Source organism: Adiantum capillus-veneris, chromosome 8 (genome assembly GCF_014529385.1).
Source record: "Adiantum capillus-veneris isolate H3 chromosome 8, ASM1452938v2, whole genome shotgun sequence".
Classification (NCBI taxonomy): Eukaryota; Viridiplantae; Streptophyta; class Polypodiopsida; order Polypodiales; family Pteridaceae; genus Adiantum; species Adiantum capillus-veneris.
Window position 1 is genome coordinate 31,443,472 of NC_140938.1, and position 18,904 is coordinate 31,462,375.

General features: G+C 42.7%; 1 protein-coding gene and 1 pseudogene across 1 annotated transcript; both read left to right on the plus strand.

Annotated features, from left to right (window-relative positions):
- Positions 1-2,863: 2,863 nt before the first annotated feature.
- On the plus strand, positions 2,864-14,545 carry LOC147451905 (calcium-transporting ATPase 5, plasma membrane-type-like). The gene is made up of 17 exons (XM_086519184.1): positions 2,864-2,939; positions 6,446-6,518; positions 6,602-6,794; positions 8,700-9,027; positions 10,017-10,084; positions 10,595-10,643; positions 10,711-10,766; positions 10,866-10,885; positions 11,196-11,431; positions 11,506-11,700; positions 11,798-12,205; positions 12,268-12,399; positions 12,646-13,143; positions 13,488-13,576; positions 13,673-13,719; positions 14,251-14,342; positions 14,457-14,545. Exons 1-17 carry the CDS (start codon positions 2,864-2,866, stop codon positions 14,528-14,530), a joined length of 2,634 nt encoding a protein of 877 aa, XP_086375310.1. The 3' UTR covers positions 14,531-14,545.
- Positions 14,546-16,783: 2,238 nt separating this feature from the next.
- The window catches only part of LOC147451906 (uncharacterized protein At1g01500-like), a 2,224-nt pseudogene continuing 103 nt past the window's right edge, over positions 16,784-18,904 (plus strand).

The following is an 18,904-nucleotide window of genomic DNA, read 5'->3' on the forward strand; positions in this document are numbered from 1 at the left end:
GGCTCAAGGTCCATTTGAATCGATTGAATGCATTGATGACAAAGATGGCTCGAGCTTCTGATGGCCGTGCCATATAGCAACGTTCAACCTTGGCTACTAGAAATAGTAGAAGTACGTGCTTTTGTGTGTTAATTTGATTCACTATGTTGATGTACTAAAGCATACCTTGCTTTGAACTGCGTTAGTAAGATAAATTAGTGAACGTGTTGTTTTTTTTTGTTTTATACTTGTGTTGTTTGATCTACATGGCATGAAGCCATAGAGTGTACTTAAATTAAGTTTTGAGACTTTGGTTGAGATGATATTTTTGGTCAAAACAATAAGAGGTACTACCTTTGTGGCTTGGGGTCATAAGGTAGCATGTTTTTAGAAAAGAGGCTTCCATCGTTACAACTATGCTTAGCTATGTGAGCTTCAAGGACGTTGCAATGAAATACTTGGAACAACATAGCAACTTGTTATGGGATTGATATCTTATTATTTATTGCAGCTGTGAGACAGGTGGAAAAGGCTTGACCGAGCTAAGCTATTGCAAAAGGATATCATATTTTATGTACATTTTATTATTCAAGTGCTCTTTATGAGCTTTGGCCATTTATGACCGGCCGTCCAGTTTGTACTCACTTTGACCATTCAAAAATCTATAAATTAAATACGTGCAAGAGGGAAATGGTCACTCTTGCACGGGGGGAGATTGCACCCAGTGTTTGTGTTATTCTTCTCTCCTCTCTTCTCTTCTCTCTCGTTGTGGCCAGCGTAGCACTCCGCTCTTGGAGGTGTGCCTGCACGTGCTCTCTCGTTCTATCATGCTCTCTTTCTGTCTCTGCTCGTTTACAACTTGGATTATGCGTTGTGTGATTCGAGGTATGTCGATTTGTGCTTTTTCATGGATTGCAGCGTGTTCTTTTGAGTATTTTGCAGGGCAACCATGCTCTCGTCTGTAGCAGTGGTATCAGAGCCAAGGCTACGCTCCAAATATTGAAGATTCAGATAATCAGAAGAAAGCTAAGTGCAATCATCTAAATTTATTAGTCTGTTCTTTTTTCATACGCATGATTTTCACAAAAAAGTTAATTAACTTTAGGATAGTTAAGGTCAATCCCTCATCAAATTAGAAGAAAATTAAGTAACTCGAATAAAATAGCTAGAATCGTGAAATTGAGTGTTGAAGGACTCGTAGTAATGGCATGATTAGAGGCTTTAGTTTCTACAATAGTGGTAATTTTTTTTATTTTTTTTATTTTTTGTGAGTACAAAGAGAATATGAGAGCACATGAGACCGCGATCATCAAGACTTAATGAATGTTCATAGAGTTGGAAAATAAGTGAAAGAATAAATTAAGGAGATTTTTTGTAGTAATAATCATAAGAGACCTTTGAATCGTGTCCGGAATTGTGCAACTATGTCCAAGATGAACGACAAGTAGAGCAAGTAGGATCATGCAAGTATAAGATGAAGGAGAAGAGACAAGAGTAGAATAGAAAAAATTAATTGCCACGCCCCCAATAGAAGATGCTCAAAATAGCCGACCGGGTGGGAGTTTCGATAATCAATACTCCACCTGGCACACAGTGTCGAGGTGGTTCTTTTGCTTCTAGGAAGTTGGAGACCATTGCTATGAGGAGGGCCTGGCTCTCAAGAGCTCGGGTTTTGATTAGAAAAGAAGGCAATATAAAATAAAAATAAAAATGGGAAAGGCTTGGGAATAGCCATGCCACGTCATCTACAGCCGTAGACGCCATGAGACACCATCGACCAGGCTACGACAGTCGTTGCCCATCCATACTCGTACTTTGGCGTTGCCATCCATACTCGTACTTTGGCGTACCTTGGCAAGCGTCACTGCTGACATGCATACGCCACTGTTTCTCTAGTGACATGCATACGCCAACAATTACAAGTAACACTCACACCATTTTTTTTTAATGGTGAGATATGCAGGTAGCTGCCAATCGTCCACTGTCTCTCACTCTCCCGCTCTCTTTCTCTCTCTCCCCACTTCTCCTTGGCTAGTTGCCATGCAGCATGCGGCTGTGGTCCGCCGTTAACGAGCAGCAACCGTCCCTCTTTTTCGTACACACAGTACAGGCGCAGTCCAATTCTCTCTCACTCTCTCCTTAGCAGCGATTCCATAGCGCACCATGCAGCCCAACATGCAAGTTGTCCCTATGTCTCTGTTGACACTCACTTCGACCAACCTCAACCACTCTCGCTCTCTCACAAGAACCAAAACTGGAGTCTGGCACCTTAAACCACTCGGCCACCCTGACTCCTCCAACTTCATGCAGCCGCTCGGTTTCTCTCTCTTTCGAACTGTTTAGCTGCCAAGAACTTTCACTCGATCTCGTTGTCCACTGGCGGGCTGCAGTACACACTAATCCCTCCGGCTCACACACGCCATGCAAAGACGTGGGAGATACCCCCCCCCCCCCCCCCCCCCCCCCCCCCCCCTCATTTACTGCTCGCGCCAACACCCCGCTTCTGCCTCTCCCTAATTTCTCTCTATCCCACCAACATGCTGTCTCCCTCTTCATCTCTCTGCTCTCTCTCTCTCTCTCTCTCTCTCTCTCTCACACACACACACACACACACTCCCATTGATTGGCGCACTCCTCCAGCAGTACATATTTTTTCTTTCTCCCTTGTCTCTGTCCAAAAGAAAAAAAAAACTCTCCCACTCTTGCCATACTCCTCACGTCATTCGGCAACCAACAATTTGTAGCTACCTGCCCACTGGGCCACACGCGCAGCATGAGGTGCCCCTGTAGCTCGAAGTTCGTCCAAAGATGAAGTGGAGACCTCATCGCAAACACAAGAAATGTGAGCCCTCGCTTGGGCCAAAGAAGAAGAGAGGGAGGAGGAATGCTGGAGGAGCAGTTTGCCCAGGCCTTGGAGGTGCTATCCCATGCTGTCCGCGTCATTGCGGATGTTTGCATTGGTTAGATACTAATGTTGAGGCTGGGCGATGCCTATTGTACCCCATTGTCAGAAGAGGAAGATCCTATAGGGTGTAGCAGAGCACACGAGAAAACGTGGCCACAAGCGAGGTTTGGCTCATCTAGCATCTGTGTGAAGAAAAGGAGATGCCTCAGAGCCGAACAAGCCCATGCTCGGGGATGATAGCATGGGATACGACTGGAGCATTATTTTGCCTTGCCATCGTAACGTCTCTCTCTCTCTCTTGGTGGCACTATAAGCTGATTAATGCAACCATACAAGCTATCGGGTGCATATTATAACCGTCGCTTGCATGGAACTTTTAGGCCATCACTACATGCATGGTTTGCTACCCATTGATTAGTACGACAATCCACTAAGCACGCTTAACAACGTCCACAATAGATCGATTTATTTATTTACCTTACTTAGCTTTTCTCAACCCCCATCGTCCCTTAGCACGAAGAAACACCTTATCTCGCCCCCCCTCCTTACAATCACTTCAGGTTTGGCGCCATACTTGTAGTGGGAAACAGTGTTCGAGACAAACCATTTTCCTAACTGTACACAGAAAGAGGAAAGTCTAGACGAATGATTTGCATTTTTCTTCTTTTTACACTATTTCTCTCAAATTTCAAGTGGAATGATTCCTTTTTTTTCCTTTTTCTCCTGCTCCTAAGGGGCATTCTTGAGTTTTCAAGCAGCATGATTGTAAGCGGAGACACACTTTCCCGCAGGTGGGAAGGGTTGCAGTTTTCAACCTTGCCAGTGTGTGTGTATATATATATATAATTTTTTTAATTTGGCTTTGAGATTTGTGTGTTTATCTTTAAGGTGGAGATAAGTGCTCCTATGTCTCTTGGTATTTCAGTGTTTGTTGTATCTGTTCAAAGATGACCATCGAAAGTAGCTCCTACGATATTTTTCACGAGATTCTCTTTTAGAGAGCAATGATCGAAATCAAACTTTGAATTAGAGTAATCATAGAAATGTTTGTTGATCGAGTTAGGGTTTGCCAAAAACAATTTTCCTAAATGAAGACAATAAGGGCACACGTAAATCTCTTTTGTTTTTTAGGTCAAAATTTAAAGATTTTCAGGTATTCACCCAAAATTTGTAAAACTTTACCGATTTACTTGAAGGAAAGCATGGAATCTAGCCGATGTTTTGCTATTTAGCTAGTTTCAATAACACTCGTGAAATTTAACTAGCTTCTAATTTTCTTCTGACAACAATCAATGGTTTAAAAATTTCCTCACATATACAATCCACCTCACCGATACCTGACACCCATCTGTGCGGCTTGAACTTTATGGCATCTGTACTTTGGTTTGTTCTAACTTGCATAACATTACTCAAAATGATGAATTTTGCTCTTGACCTTTGTTTCAATAGCCTCAAGATATTCCGCCTTTTGGCCATGTAAATTTAGTGTATGATTAGATTGTTATTGAATTTAACACAAAGTTGTTTTTAGTGCTTTGTTTTTTTTAGACAAGTTTTGCAGATAAAATCTAAATACAATGTTCTCATATCAAGCTCCAGGTATGTCATTTCTTAATGCATTCTGATAATACCCCTCTTGAAACATCATTTCAATTATTCTTATAAGTAAGATCTATCTATGTATCTTTAGACCTCAAGTAATATTATCTAATTCAACACAAGTACCTATCCCATCTCCTCTCTTACCTTGACCCCTCCAAATTCCCCACCCTTCACCACATCTCCTTATGTGCAAATCCTTTAGTTTAATAGTGGTTTGATAAATTAATGTTTATTATATTTCATCTCTTTTAAGTGCGTCTTCTTGCAGATATTTTCACATCGCTATAAATACCCAAGCATCTTTGCAACAGACAAGAATTTTTCCAGATGCTTTTAAGAAGACATAACTTCCTTACTTGTTTACATTATGTTGCAAAATCCATTGTTTCTCATGTCATGGGTTCTACTTTCTTTGATTGGACTCTTCCGGAGATAACTTGTCATACCACTACTTACATAAGCTCAGGTGGTGTGTGATGATTGCTAACATTTAGTATATGTTTCCACATTCTAGTCTCTTCCAATTTCATATCAAATAGGTCATTTATTTTTTCACTTTTTTCTATGCCTAGCCTAGTCTATTGGTCACGGACACACAGATTCGCCGATTTAGGCAGTGTGTAGATACTCATCTTGGTGCAGATCCGTCGATTTAGGCAGCACATTGATAAATAAAAAATTCATGATTTTTAAGCAATATCAAATGCAGATACACCGATTTAGGCAGCATTAGTGCAGATTCGCCGATTTAGGCAGCACGTCTTATTGGTGTAGATTCGCCGATTTAGGCGACACCGATCACAAAATCATGCTGCAGTGGTTGGCCACCACTGCAACTGGTATGATTTTGTTACCCGGGTACATAATGAAAGTGATTTGGATTTGGACTTATACTGTGGAATTGGATTTGGATTGGGATTTGGTATCTGGTGATTATTATGGCAGTGTTTATGTGATGGGACTTGACATTATGAGATTAATAATGAGTGTGACCAATGATATCCTGATTCATCAGGGTATGACATATACTACTTATTCTAGTGGTATGGGACACTAGAATAGGTAGTATGTGGATGACGGCAGGCATAAGCTAATGTTGTTTAGTTTTTTTTTTTTTTTTTTTAATGTGATGTTTTTGACACAACATACTACTCATTGTTTTTGACAAGTATTGTTTGCAGATTTTTATCTTCGCAACTGAGGACAGTTGCTTTCCAAGGGAGAGGTATGTTATGGGATTGATATCTTATTATTTATTGCAGCTGTGAGACAGGTGGAAAAGGCTTGACCGAGCTAAGCTATTGCAAAAGGATATCATATTTTATGTACATTTTATTATTCAAGTGCTCTTTATGAGCTTTGGCCATTTATGACCGGCCGTCCAGTTTGTACTCACTTTGACCATTCAAGAATCTATAAATTAAATACGTGCAAGAGGGAAATGGTCACTCTTGCACGGGGGGAGATTGCACCCAGTGTTTGTGTTATTCTTCTCTCCTCTCTTCTCTTCTCTCTCGTCGTGGCCAGCGTAGCACTCCGCTCTAGGAGGTGCGCCTGCACGTGCTCTCTCGTTCTATCACGCTCTCTTTCTGTCTCTGCTCGTTTACAACTTGGATTATGCGTTGTGTGATTCGAGGTATGTCGATTTGTGCTTTTTCATGGATTGCAGCGTGTTCTTTTGAGTATTTTGCAGGGCAACCATGCTCTCGTCTGTAGCACAACTAGTTGAGCTTTCAATTCTCTATAGACTTTGATTGTCATGAAAAGCTGATGTTATGATGTTTCTTGGACGAGGATGAAATATTGTATTTATAGATGCCACGTCAAAGAAGGCATTGGATAGTATCTACGTTTAGCTGGATGCTTCATCATCCGCCGTTTCTTATCTATGGTAGGATCTAAGTATATCCTTTGAAAATTTTCCAGCTTGGTGTTCAAACTAACAATTTTCTCATTTAGATCCACCTGGTTGGAGAGGCCCACTTAGTACGCGTGATGTTGTACACATTATTGAAAGCTTTGCAGTTGTTAGGTAAGGAACACCAATGAAGCACAATGCTTTTTTAAATATTTTTTGGTTATTGAACTTATTGTAATTAACCAATTGGCTTGCAGGAATCACTATTATCGTGATAACATTTTAATGGAAGTGCATGAGTTTTTCAGAGGACTCCAAGGGTACTTTCATATCAGTGTGGCTTTGAATCGTAATGCAAGTTCAGCTCGCATATGGGTTCGCGAGCTCGAAGATCGCTTGCTGGCCAATGTAGAATACTCTTATAGGGATAGATATGAGAATTGGAGGATTGTATTATACACCCTGTGTGAGGGGCATCGTCATTTTGGTAGGAGCGTTCATTGTGTGGGTCCATGGGTTCTACGAGTACCAAATGCAACATCCCGAAGGCTGTCGTTTTGAAGTTGCAGCTGTTTTGTTAGTTAAGATTTAGTGGCTTGCAAAAAAATTTCTTTAGAGACGAATATTAGGGCTTACAAAGACTACTTATAGTAATGAAAGTGGATTGTTGTTTTTCTTTTAGTTTCCCTTTTTCCCTCTCTCTCTCTCTCTCTCTCTCTAAAGTTAAAAAAACCATGTACTTATTCTACTCTCTCTCTCTCTAAAGTTAAAAAAAACCATATACTTATTTTACTCTCTCTCTCTTCATCCCCCCCCCCCCCCCCCCCAACCTCATGTGTAGTCTTTTAAGTTTATGTTATGTAGTTGTTATGTTCATTCAATTCTCTATGCACTTTCTATTGTCGCACAAAGCCAGTGTGATTTAGGTTGATACCATAATGCATTATTGCACATAATAAAGCATTTAAGATATGGTTGTCACTACCTTCAATTGGATGCATAAAAAATACTTACACATGTTATCCTTCTAAAGAAGGGGGGAGGGGGGGTTACATAAAATTGAATGATACTCCTTCTTGGCCGCAACAACGCGCGGGTCACATACTAGTACCTTTAAATTCTAGTGTCAAAGATGAGAAGACCTACAAAGTTTAGGGAAAAACATTGAAACACAGTAAAGTTGCCACAATATTTTCTCATGTGTCGATTTTTTAACTTTTTTGAAAAAAAGCATTGTTAGTCTCCCCAATATCGGAAAAATAAAAAGCCGTTCAAAACATTTTAAGTGCGTTAGTGAAAAGTCAAAAGAACTTTTGTGTCCATATAAAGAGGTGGTATACTTCACATTGGTACATTTGTGTTTCTCTTTTTCTTTATTTTCCCTTTAGTGTTTTCTTCTCTTTAAAGCGTCTTTGCACTATGTGGGTAGTAAATTTTTTTGGCCTGTCCAAAAGGCTAAGGCCATAGTGATGAGTTCCCTCTTTTGGCCTGCCCAAAGGGCAAAGGCTATATATATGCCTTCTCTTTTTGCTGACTAAAATAGTAAAACGTTGAGTTGTAATTTCAAACATTTTTTGATAGACCAAAAATATTGATTGGTTGAAATAAGATTGTGGACACTCATTTAAAGGAAGAGTATGTAAATCTAATGATGGATATGTTTTTTACTACTCTTTTCTTTTTACTACCCGCTTACTACTTAAGCTCTCACTCTCACGTGCACGCGCACGTGCTCAAGCTAGAGAATTTGTGTGAATTGCTTGGTACCCATTTCTGTTCGCAAAACTCTTTTGGCTCTTTCTCCTATTGATAGCTGTCGCTTCCATGTTTCGAGCGTTGGAGACTAAAGAGAACACGCCAAACAGAGGGTTTTACCATAGGGTAGAGGAGCCAGTAGGGGGACGAGGTCCAGAAGATGGACAAAAGTTAGGACCATTCAAAGGCCCGAAAAGGTAATAGCTTGCATTATTAAAGGTACAATTTACAACATGGCATGATGAATGCAACACACGCTTGCCTGGACCCTAACTGGACCCCAGCTACACCTTCACTTGCGAAATCCCAGAGCACTACAGCATGTTTATTGTTCCTCTTCTGGTACAAAATCTTCCTTCATTGAGAGCGTGACTTGCACATGATAACACACCATAAACCTCAGTACTCATGACTAGGCAAACAGAAGCGTGAAAATTAACTAGCATGCGGCCCTGGCTATGAACAACCCATTATAACAACACGCATAACCAACAAAAACAGAAAGGTTTCCCTGTAATACACCCACTCATCTCTTCACACAACAAGCCTCTTTCCACACCCGTGCACAACAGAAAGGGGTTGGGAGAATGTGCCCTGCAGAGCAGCTCGCGACTGTGGGTGGAGGCTTTAGCCCTTGAGCAGAATGGGGTTGGGAGCATGCACCCGCGCAGAGCAGAAAGGGGTTGGGAGAATGCGCCCTGCAGAGCAGCTCGCGACTATGGGTGGAGGCTTCATGATGCGAGTGTTGAAGCTAATGCAAGGTCCCTTGCCCTGCTGGTGCAGTTAAAATGTGGAGGCTTGGGAGTCCACGTGATGGACTGCGCATGGCATCTCATAGGTTGGCTTAGCATTAACTTTAGGCGAGTGGTCGTCCCAGCATTGGAGACCCAGTACCTCACCAGCAAACCTGTTGATGACACGTTTTGGGGTAGATAGGTTTTCTCATTGGATGCTCTTTTTGATACACACAAAATAGTATATCTCTTTAAAATCTGACCCGAGCTACTTCAAATGGTATCATTCCACTGCCACGTGCTCCAACAGACCTTGCCTAGCTGGCCAGTACCTCCCCACTCAAAAATTCAACTGATTCATTGAATAAAATTTCCTCCCAAGTTACCCATCCCCCTACTGGCTCCTCTACCCTAGCTGGAAACACCATAACCAGTAATGGGCATCGTGTAGAGCGGCAGTAAAAAACACGCACAACACATATGCACGCACACGCTTCCAAATTTCCAATCTCTCTCTCTCTCTCTCTTTGGCCTCTGGGTTGCGAGCAGAGAGGGACCAATAGCCCGCAAGGTGAAAGCAGGAGCTCTATGCCCGTGTGAGTGAAAAAGCAAAGGCTGTTCTGTACCTTTTGAGAAGAAAGGGGCCGCCTCTCTCTGCCAAGCAGGTGTTCTTCAGCTCAGCCCAATTTCTGTGCCCTTCATTTTGGTTTTCCTTACTCTAAACTCTGTCACAAGAGTAGCATGCCTTTTGTTTTTCCTTACTGTTATTGTTAATATCTCTTTGAACGTAATCAATGGGCTGCATTTGCTTTTTCCTCCTTGTATTGCCTTGAAGGAAAGTAGCTCTAATTTTCCTTTCTTCCTTATCTGGTCTTGAAGGAAAATAGCTCACATTTGCTTTTCCTCCAAACTCGTAGTGCCTTGCGTTTTATTTACTGGAGAATGTCTAGCTTCATTTACCATAAGATTATGTTCCTTATTAGTCTAATGTTTTTGGTCATTTCAGAAGTCCATGCTTTTTGCTTTGCAGTTTGGATTTGATAATATATCCGCACACATTTTCCTTGACATATTGCTTTTATATACCCTTGAGTCTACATGTGTAAAGGCATCAGTGGGTGCAATTGTTTTTGAAATTTTTGAGGGAATGTATGAGCAGGACTAATTAGCTAGATTATTGCAGTGAGGCAACAACGTGAAGAAAGCTGCCAAGCAACTCAGAGCAACCTTGACTTGGAGAAGAGGCCGTTGGTAAGTTCAAGATTGTTACATAGCTTTCTTCAATTGGACCTTCTTCGAGAAGTGCAAGTTAGTATGCATGCAGGTGAGGATGTTCTACTCCTAATCAATATAAAGGTTTGGTCCTTGCTCATTTCTTTCCCTGAGCAACAACAAAGAATCTCTTTGTCGAGACACGCTGTAATTTTGAAAATCCCTCTCTTCAAATGGTATCAACTTTATCACAAACATTATCTTGATTACTGAATTAAGGTGGTACCATATAAATTGTCAAAATCAACAAGACATCGTGGAAAAGTTTTAATGATGCTCTACCTATGGAAATGAGATGACAAGTAGATTTTTGACAAGAGATTCTTTAGTTTTTGCTCAAGAAAAGAAACTTTTCCTCCTGAGTTAGATTGTAAATGCTCTACCCTGATCTAGGAAGAATGCTTACCCCCAAAAGAAGGGGAAGACGTTGTGGAGATTTCTGTGGGAAGCTTGCCAGGACATGTCTCAACATTATCATGCTCTTTGCAGCCCTCTCTCTTGGATTCGGCCTCAAGTCAGACGGCATCAAAGAAGGGTGGTATGATGCAGTCATGAGAGAGACAACATCCAAGTCCAGGTGGTGAGAGGCAGTCACCCAATAACAGTGCCTCTGATCGACATTGTGGTGAGTGACATCGTGCAGCTGAACATTGGAGATCAGGTACCTGCTGATGGATTACTCGTGCAAGGCCATTCTCTGTCTATTGATGAATCCAGCCTTACTGGGGAGAATGAGTATTATATGCCCGATTTTGATCAGGAGCAAGCTGCCTTTCTAAGGTCTGGCTCCAAGATACAAGATGACTATGGCTCCATGCTTATCACTGTTGTTGGAATCCACACTGGGGCCATATGATGGCGCTTCTTAGCAACGACAATGATGCCGAGGAGACACCCTTGCAAGAGAGATTGACAGAGGCAGCAACCCTTATTGGTAAACTAGGTCTCTCTGTGGCACTTTTGGTTCTTGTCATCCTGATCATATTCTACTTCACAAGCTACTCCAGCACTAGTGGTGATGCCAAGTTCCAAGCTAGCCGCACCAGTGCAACCGATGTCATGGATGCCTTGGTTCATATCTTCTCCATAGGGGTCACCATAGTAGTGGTGGCAGTTCTCCTGAAGGTCTTCCCCTGGCTGTGACACTCAGGCTTGCCTATTTGATGAGAAAGATGATGAAGGACAACGCACTTGTGCAGCGCCTTGTGGCTTGTGAGACTATGGGTTCTGCCGCAACCATTTGCAGCAATAAGACGGGAACGCTAACTATGAACCAGATGGCTGTTGCGGGATCATGGGTTGCTGGAAAAGTAGTCTCCTCTGAAGGTCACCTTTAGAAAGCAAAGCTAATTATGCACATTTACAATTTCCCAGCAACTTGCGAAGCCTGCTGTTCCAAGGCATTGCTGAAAGCTGCAGAGGAAGTGTCTCTACATTGTCGGACACCTCCAGCAAGCAGCGATCTGGTTCATCAAAGAGTGGGAACCTGCAGTTGTTGTTGCAGACAGAAGTGGTGGGGTCACCGACAGAGAAAGCTCTTCTGTGGTGGGGCTTGAACACTGGCATGGAGTTTCAAGCTTCAAGAAGTGAATCCGGTATTCTGCAGGTGGAGACATTCAACTCCGCTAAGAAGTGGGCAGGTGTAGCAGTACAGGCCATGTCTGCTAAACAAAATAGTTGTGCATTGGAAAGGTGCTGCAGAGATAATCCTTTCCAAGTGCAACAAGTGGATGGACATAATGCAGGAGCCGAAAAATAATGCAGCCCAAGGCATCACATCCAAGAGGGTACTGTCCAATGACAAGAGGCAGGAGTTTCAGGCTCTCATTGAATCCATAGCTTCTTACAGTCTCCGTTGTATAGCATTGGCATACGCCAAAGTGCCACAGGAGAGTATAAGAGTAGTGCATGGTGACAACATTGGGCGTTCCTCCTGGAGTCTTCCAGACTCGGCTCTGACATTCTTGGCTATGGTTGGTATGAAGGACCCGTGCCGACCTGAAGTAAAGGCCGCTGTGAGTGCTGTGAAAGCGGCCGGTGTGACTGCTAGGATGGTCACCAGGGACAACCTCGCAACCGCAAAGGCCATTGCCTTGGAATGTGGGATCTTGGAAAACATGGGTGCTGCTGCACAAGGCCATGAACAGAATATGGCCGTGTAGGGGGCAGCCCTCAAGAGTTGGACAGAAAAAGAGCGAAAGCTGAAACTGCCAAGAGTGGCCGTCATTGCTCGGGCTCTGCCCTTGAACAAACTCTTGCTGGTGGAGACCCTGCAATCTATGGGAGAGGTGGTGGTAGTGAGAGGGGACGGGAGTAACGATGCCCCGACATTGCATAAGGCAGACATAGGCCTTTTGATGGGGATCTATGGAACAGAAGTCGCAAAGGAAAGCTCCAACATCATCATCCTCGATGACAACTTCGCATATGTGGTGAAGGTGGTGAGGGTGGGTCTCTCTGTCAACTTCAAAACATTTAGAAGCTCCTCCAGTGTCAGCTCACTGTAAATGTGACAACACTTGCTGTGAACTTTGTCGCAGCAGTGTCATCAAGCGATGTGCCATCGATGGTCGTGCAGTTGTTGTGGGTGAACCTCATCATGGACACGCTAGGTGCTTTGGCTTTGGCAACAGAGCCTCCTACCGATGAGCTTATGCAGAAGCCTCCTGTGGGCTGGAAGGAACCCCTCATCACTTGCACAATGTGGAGAAATTTGTATGTCCAAGCCATACACCAGGTGGTGGTTCTGCTGACGCTGCAATTCAGGGGAGTTGAGCTCTTGCAGCTTTCAGGGGAGACCGATGCCGATATCATCAACCGCACGGTCATCTTCAACACCTTTGTGTTCTGCCAGCTCTTCAACGAGATGAATGCACACCAACCCTACCACCGTAACATCTTTCATGGCCTTCCAAAGAATCGGCTATTCGTGGGCATAGTGGCCACAATAGTAATTCTACAGGTGGTGATGGTGGAGTTTCTAGAGAAATTTGCATCCACGATGCACTTGGATTGGCAGCAGTGGCTGGTTTACCTCGGTTTGGCCTTGCTTAGCTGGCCCATTGCGCTTCTTGTTAAGTTTATCCCCGTCCCCAAAAGCATGTGTCACAATGCCTAATTCGGTATATAAACCACCGTCGGCTGATCATAGCATCATATATACATATATGCAGGGAAGCCACCAAGGCCAACAATAATACTGACATGGGCATGAGATCTAGGGCACAATATTTAGCTGATCAAAGCATTTGCAGCCCTACAACATTACCACAACAAGAATGCAAAACTATTACTATTGCTAGCACACATAAGAGCACACTTGTACACAACTGCCCTACCCATTTGCAGCTTAATGAAACCACAGTATAAGCCTCTTATGCAGATTGTCTCATAGCCGATGAGTTTCCGGTGGAGCTGGCATGGGGAAATGCTTACGTGGCTGGCCTTGATGAAGAAGGGATATTTGTATTGGTAAGGCCCATCACTGTAGCTTGAATGTCACAACCTGAATTATGTCATAGTGCAAGTCACTAGTTTTTCCCTTTTCATCCTTCTTTTTGCGTTCAGGTTGTGAGGTTGAAATCTAAGATTACAACCAGTCAAGCACAGAAACAGTAAGCATGCTGCTTTTGTCTTAATTGTGTGTGTGTGTTTGTGTGTGTGTGTGTGTGTCTGTGTGTGTGTGTGTGAGAGAGAGAGAGAGAGAGAGAGAGAGAGAGAGAGAGAGAGAGGCTTTTGAGATTTGAGGGAACGGTCCGAAAATGCGACAGGTATTGAACTTAGGATGTTGCATGCTAGAGAGAAATGGACTAACCAATCTACCACATTTGTATACTACCCCATTTTCTCTGCTTTGTCTCCCATAGTTCATATGCTTAGGCCCTTTTGGAGAGGAAGCTTCCTACAGTGCAGGAAAAATTCCAAGAGAGCAAACTTTGATACGTTCGATCGGTTTTAGACTCAAGATCTTGTATTGTAGAGAAATGGGCTTGTCAATTTACGACACAGAGAGCATTGCCAATGTGCAAGTGCTCTGCAATGGAATACTAGATAATTGCATTCACGTGCCTGCTTTTAGTCTGTCTCAACAGCTTGTCACTCAAAATGAATCTACGTTGCGAAATTCTTTTCTTTTTCCATTCAAGGTTCATTCGCTACTTCATATTTACCGTGGAGGTGGCCATAGCTTCCATGCCGTCCATAGTGGAGCAATGCGTACTTATTATCGATGCCGCAGGTAAGCCAATATTCTTTAAGTGAAGGGTTTTGACGGCCGTTAGGCTCTTTGTCTCTGAGATGCATAGTTGCTTCTCAAAGTTGCTACTGCTACATGATGAAGTTTTATGAACAGCCGGAGTCCATGCCAGTTTTTTTGGGCTTTCTCTTGAAACCCTCATTACCGGAGGTGCATTGTCATGCTTATGAAGTGGATGCGTCTTTTCTTGCACACATGCAATATTGTATGTAGCTGAACTAATTAATTTTCTTACACATGCATGCATGTGTTCTTTCAGTAGGACGTACAAATATGGACCAATTTAATGCTTGCACAAAGGTTGCAATATCATTGTGTTCGCTTGCATTCTTGTGTGAAGTTCTCTTAAAAATTTGATTTTTTTACCTGTTTGTAAATAACTTTTGAACGAGCATTCCAAGACTGAATGGATGTATATATGAAGATTAAAAGCAACGATTTCTTGCTGTCGAGTTTAGTGTGTAGCTCTTGTGACATTTGAACCTTTAAAATAAAATACTACTTTTCGACACAAAAAGCTCCAATCAAAGCATACAAAAAGAGCTACAATGCCAAGTTCACACTTACATAAAAAAGAAGTCTAGCTAGATATCTTCGTGCAAGAGGATGACATGGCTCCTCTCCCTTTGTTGTTCTCTTGCGTAGAGTGTCAATCCATTTTTGATCATTATTCGACAATGCACGAAGATAATCCTCACGATCCACATAGCAAATATTTGCACAATTTATAAACTCATCTCACAAATGAGGTGAAATTAGTGCAAGGGTGTTCATATTGAAGTACATATATACACATTTATTTAGTTGACAGAAGTAATGTCTTAATTTTAGATTTAGATGATGCAGATTTGCACTCTATCTAGTTTTCTTTACTTCACATGTGTTGCAGTTGCATCACTTCATGGCAGGCCTTGTGATTTTATCACTTGTTCCTAATGAAAAAGGAGAGGTTGTTTTAAAAAAATTGTACATTTTTTTAATTGGTTAGTTACCAGAGCAGACAATCATTATCAAGATTTATAAAGATAGAGCTTTCCATGCTACAGTCGGAGGCGCGGAGTTCCCTGCAAAATACCCGAAATAAATACTACAAACGATGAGACATGCAAATCTGCATACCTGGCAACCATCCTTGCACATAATCAAGTTACACACGAGCAGAGAGAGACAGAGAGGGAGATAGAGCGAGAGAGCACGTGTAGGCGCACCTCCTAGAGCGAAGTGCTACGTCGGCACGGCGAGAGAGAAGAGGAGAGAGGAAGAAGAATGAGACGGTCACTGGGTGCAATCTCCCCCCGTGCAAGAGTGACCATTTCCTTCTTGCACGTATTTCATTTATATTTCTTAAATGGTCAAATTGAGTACAAACTGGCTGATCGGTCATAAATGGCCAAGGTTCATAAAGAGCACCTGAATAATAAAATATACAATATATATTTTCAGTTGCATAGGCCTAGTTCGGTCTAGTCTTTTCCATCTGTCAACTGCAATAAATCATAAAATATCATTTCTATAACATTGCAGATACTCATTACAAAGATTTTTGGCTTGTCCCAAAGTGAGGCCTTCCTTTTTTGCCTATGAAAAATAAAAGATACACCAAAAAAATGAATTTTGTGATTGGTGGATAAGTTACATACCTAAGAAATTAGAAGATTTCATCGTTGGTTGAATGGGACACGTATTATTATCACTCGTTACAAAGAGAAGTGGCTGTCTTGGTATGATTACTAAAGAAGTGGATCAGACGATCATGCCCACCCCAACTCAAGACTCATCAAGGACCGCCTCCCTACGCAAGCATGCCATGTAGCTGCAACAACGAATGTCCACTTGTAGCGTGTAGCCTCGAGAGTCTAACCCAAAACAAAAGGGCAAGCTGACACTAATGCAGAGAATCTCCACGTGCGAAAGTTAATTAGTAACGCCACCTCGGACAAGCAAATGTTTTTATCCTCCCCTTCCATCAGACCGAAGGGAAATCCTCTTAAAAGCGGCCTTTGACCCAATTCTTGGGCATGCTAATTGATTCTATTCTAACGGGCAAATTATTGTTGGAGTTCAAAGAGATGGAGCTCTTGGATCTCTCATTCAAGGAAAACCCCTCTCTCCAAGTGATGCAACAGACCACATGATTTGTGAATAGAGCCTCATGACACCCTTTCATCAATGTGCAAGTCTCTTCAATTCTAGAAGCCTTTGATCCCCAAAAATTGGGTGCCGGTGCCGTGCTATGGCTGGAAACTAAGGTCAATTCAGCCGAACCCTTCGCATTAACCCACCTACTATTGTGAACGTTGGCGGCCAGTTGCTGACCACAATCATGTCACTGCAACAATGGGACACCTCACATGATATCTGATCTTTGACCACATTGGTGAAAACTGTAGCACCTAGTTCTTCTCTCCTCTCTGTCGAGACTCATGCTCCTCTCACGCTTAGTGCATGTGGATCTACTCTGTGCACGTTCTAAACAGCTTGTAATAGTTGCTATGAACAAAGGAGCCCATGGCTTCCAAGTATTATATGTTGGGGCAAGTAATGAGATAGCTTTGCCTCTCCCTTTATTGCACTATTAGTTCGCGCGGCTGTTTCAATGCTTTTGGTGAGGGTGTAGTCAATGGTACATTATGTCTTGGACATATAATGGAGGTAGAGGTTTGGGGCCCAATTAATGGTGTTGAGATTGGATAGTAACCAATTCATGGGCAGAGATTGGGGCTCAGAAGGCTATGTGTACATGGCTTGAAACACGGGATTCAAAGGGAACCTGTGGCATTAGGAGTGAGCTGTTGTATCAAATCAAGATGCCAATGGCTCCAATGCCACATATGAACAAGGGTCCAAGTCCAACCCCATATCCTAGAGGACAGTCATCTCAAGTTTTCCCTTGCCACCAACTCCCCTTCTCCATTTGCCCCCTCCACCACCAATTTCCCAAGAGCCATGTGATATGCTCTTCTTATGTCGTTTTCATCAAACCTGTTGCTGCATGCTCACATTTTGCTTCAATTTATGCTTCTTATGGGGTGGTTGCAACTATCAGATTGTGGGGTGTTGCTTTCATCATTTATCATGTTGCCCATCTGACTACCCTATTTGTGATGGAGGGCTATTGTCTCGAGGTAGGACCACAGGTGTTTTGGTCTTTGGTTTGATTTTATGCTTAAGGGACCAGGGCTCTTGGAGACAAAAGTTTTTTGTGATGCTTTACCCACCCTCTAGTTGTTCATTGAGGTTGTTTGTTTTTGGCATGACCCAAAGGGTTAAGGCCTCAGTGATGCCTTCCCTTTTTCCTAACAAAAACAGGAAGGTTATTTTAAAAATTATACAAATTTTGTGATTGGTTGGTTGATAGAGAGGACACTCATTACAACAATAAGGGCTCACAAGACTAAGATTAAAAACTACTAGGTTGTAGTGATGAATCGTCATGATTAATCGTGAATGCAATACCACTAAAATCCATTAACTAAAGCATGAGCGCCTGCCTACCCGACATGCACATGCCATGTCTTTCTTTCTCTCTCTCTCTCTCTCTCTCTCTCTCTCTCTCTCTCTCTCTCTCTCTCTCTCTCTCTCTCTCTCTCTCTCTCTCTCTCTCTCTCTCTCGCTCTCGGCTTTCCTGGCAACCTTGCTCCCCTACACGGTCATCGTCCCCATGCCCCTTTGGTCCTACAATCTGCGGAAATCACCACATGCTCTACTTCCATTGCACACACATGCTCTTGGAGCGACAAACGAGAGAGAGTGTGTGCATGCACATAGATAGAGAACCTTACCAAAGATTGACATTGCCCAAAACTAATTCATGTTGTTGCAGGAGCGGTTTTGCCCTCCTCTTGGAGTACTGCATGCATCGGGACAATAGATTTGTGGTGATCTCTAGCGTTCACACTTCATGGAAGACTTGGCTCTGCAAAGCCACACTTCATCACAAAAAAAGAGGAGCCCGTCTCCGCTCTTTGCAGGGATAGAGAGACGGAGAATCTTTTGAGGTTACCTATGTTGGAATGGACAGACTTGACACCACAGGTTCATTGTCATAAAGAAAAAACCTTTATTTGTGGAGCTATGGAAAATACAGAGGTATGGTTAGATGGACAAGGTATTGATAGTATTAGTACCGTTGGTACTAGGCTATGGAGTGTAAGTTTTCCACCTCATTAGTAGCATGCATTTTCTTGAAGACGAATGGACCCAATGAATGTGAGTTTGGGGCGTTTGGCTATAGCTTCGATGGAGGTCTATGTGTGACGTTATTGTGGGGCCCGGTTCTCAGACAGTTGAGCTCTTGATGAGGTGGAAATTAGGTCGAAAAAGTACCTTGGATTCCATACCCGAGGTCGTGGAAGTGGAGAGATCAAATAGGAGTTCTACATTGGCTGACATCGCAAGTCAGGTGGAGGCGCATTCTTTCTATCAACAACGTGATTGCAAGAAACCGGGACTATTGGGGTGTTACTTGCAGTAAGGGCAAGAAGGTCAAATTACATTGGTATACGGGTTGGTGTTGGATTATGTGTTGGTATTGGGATTTGTAT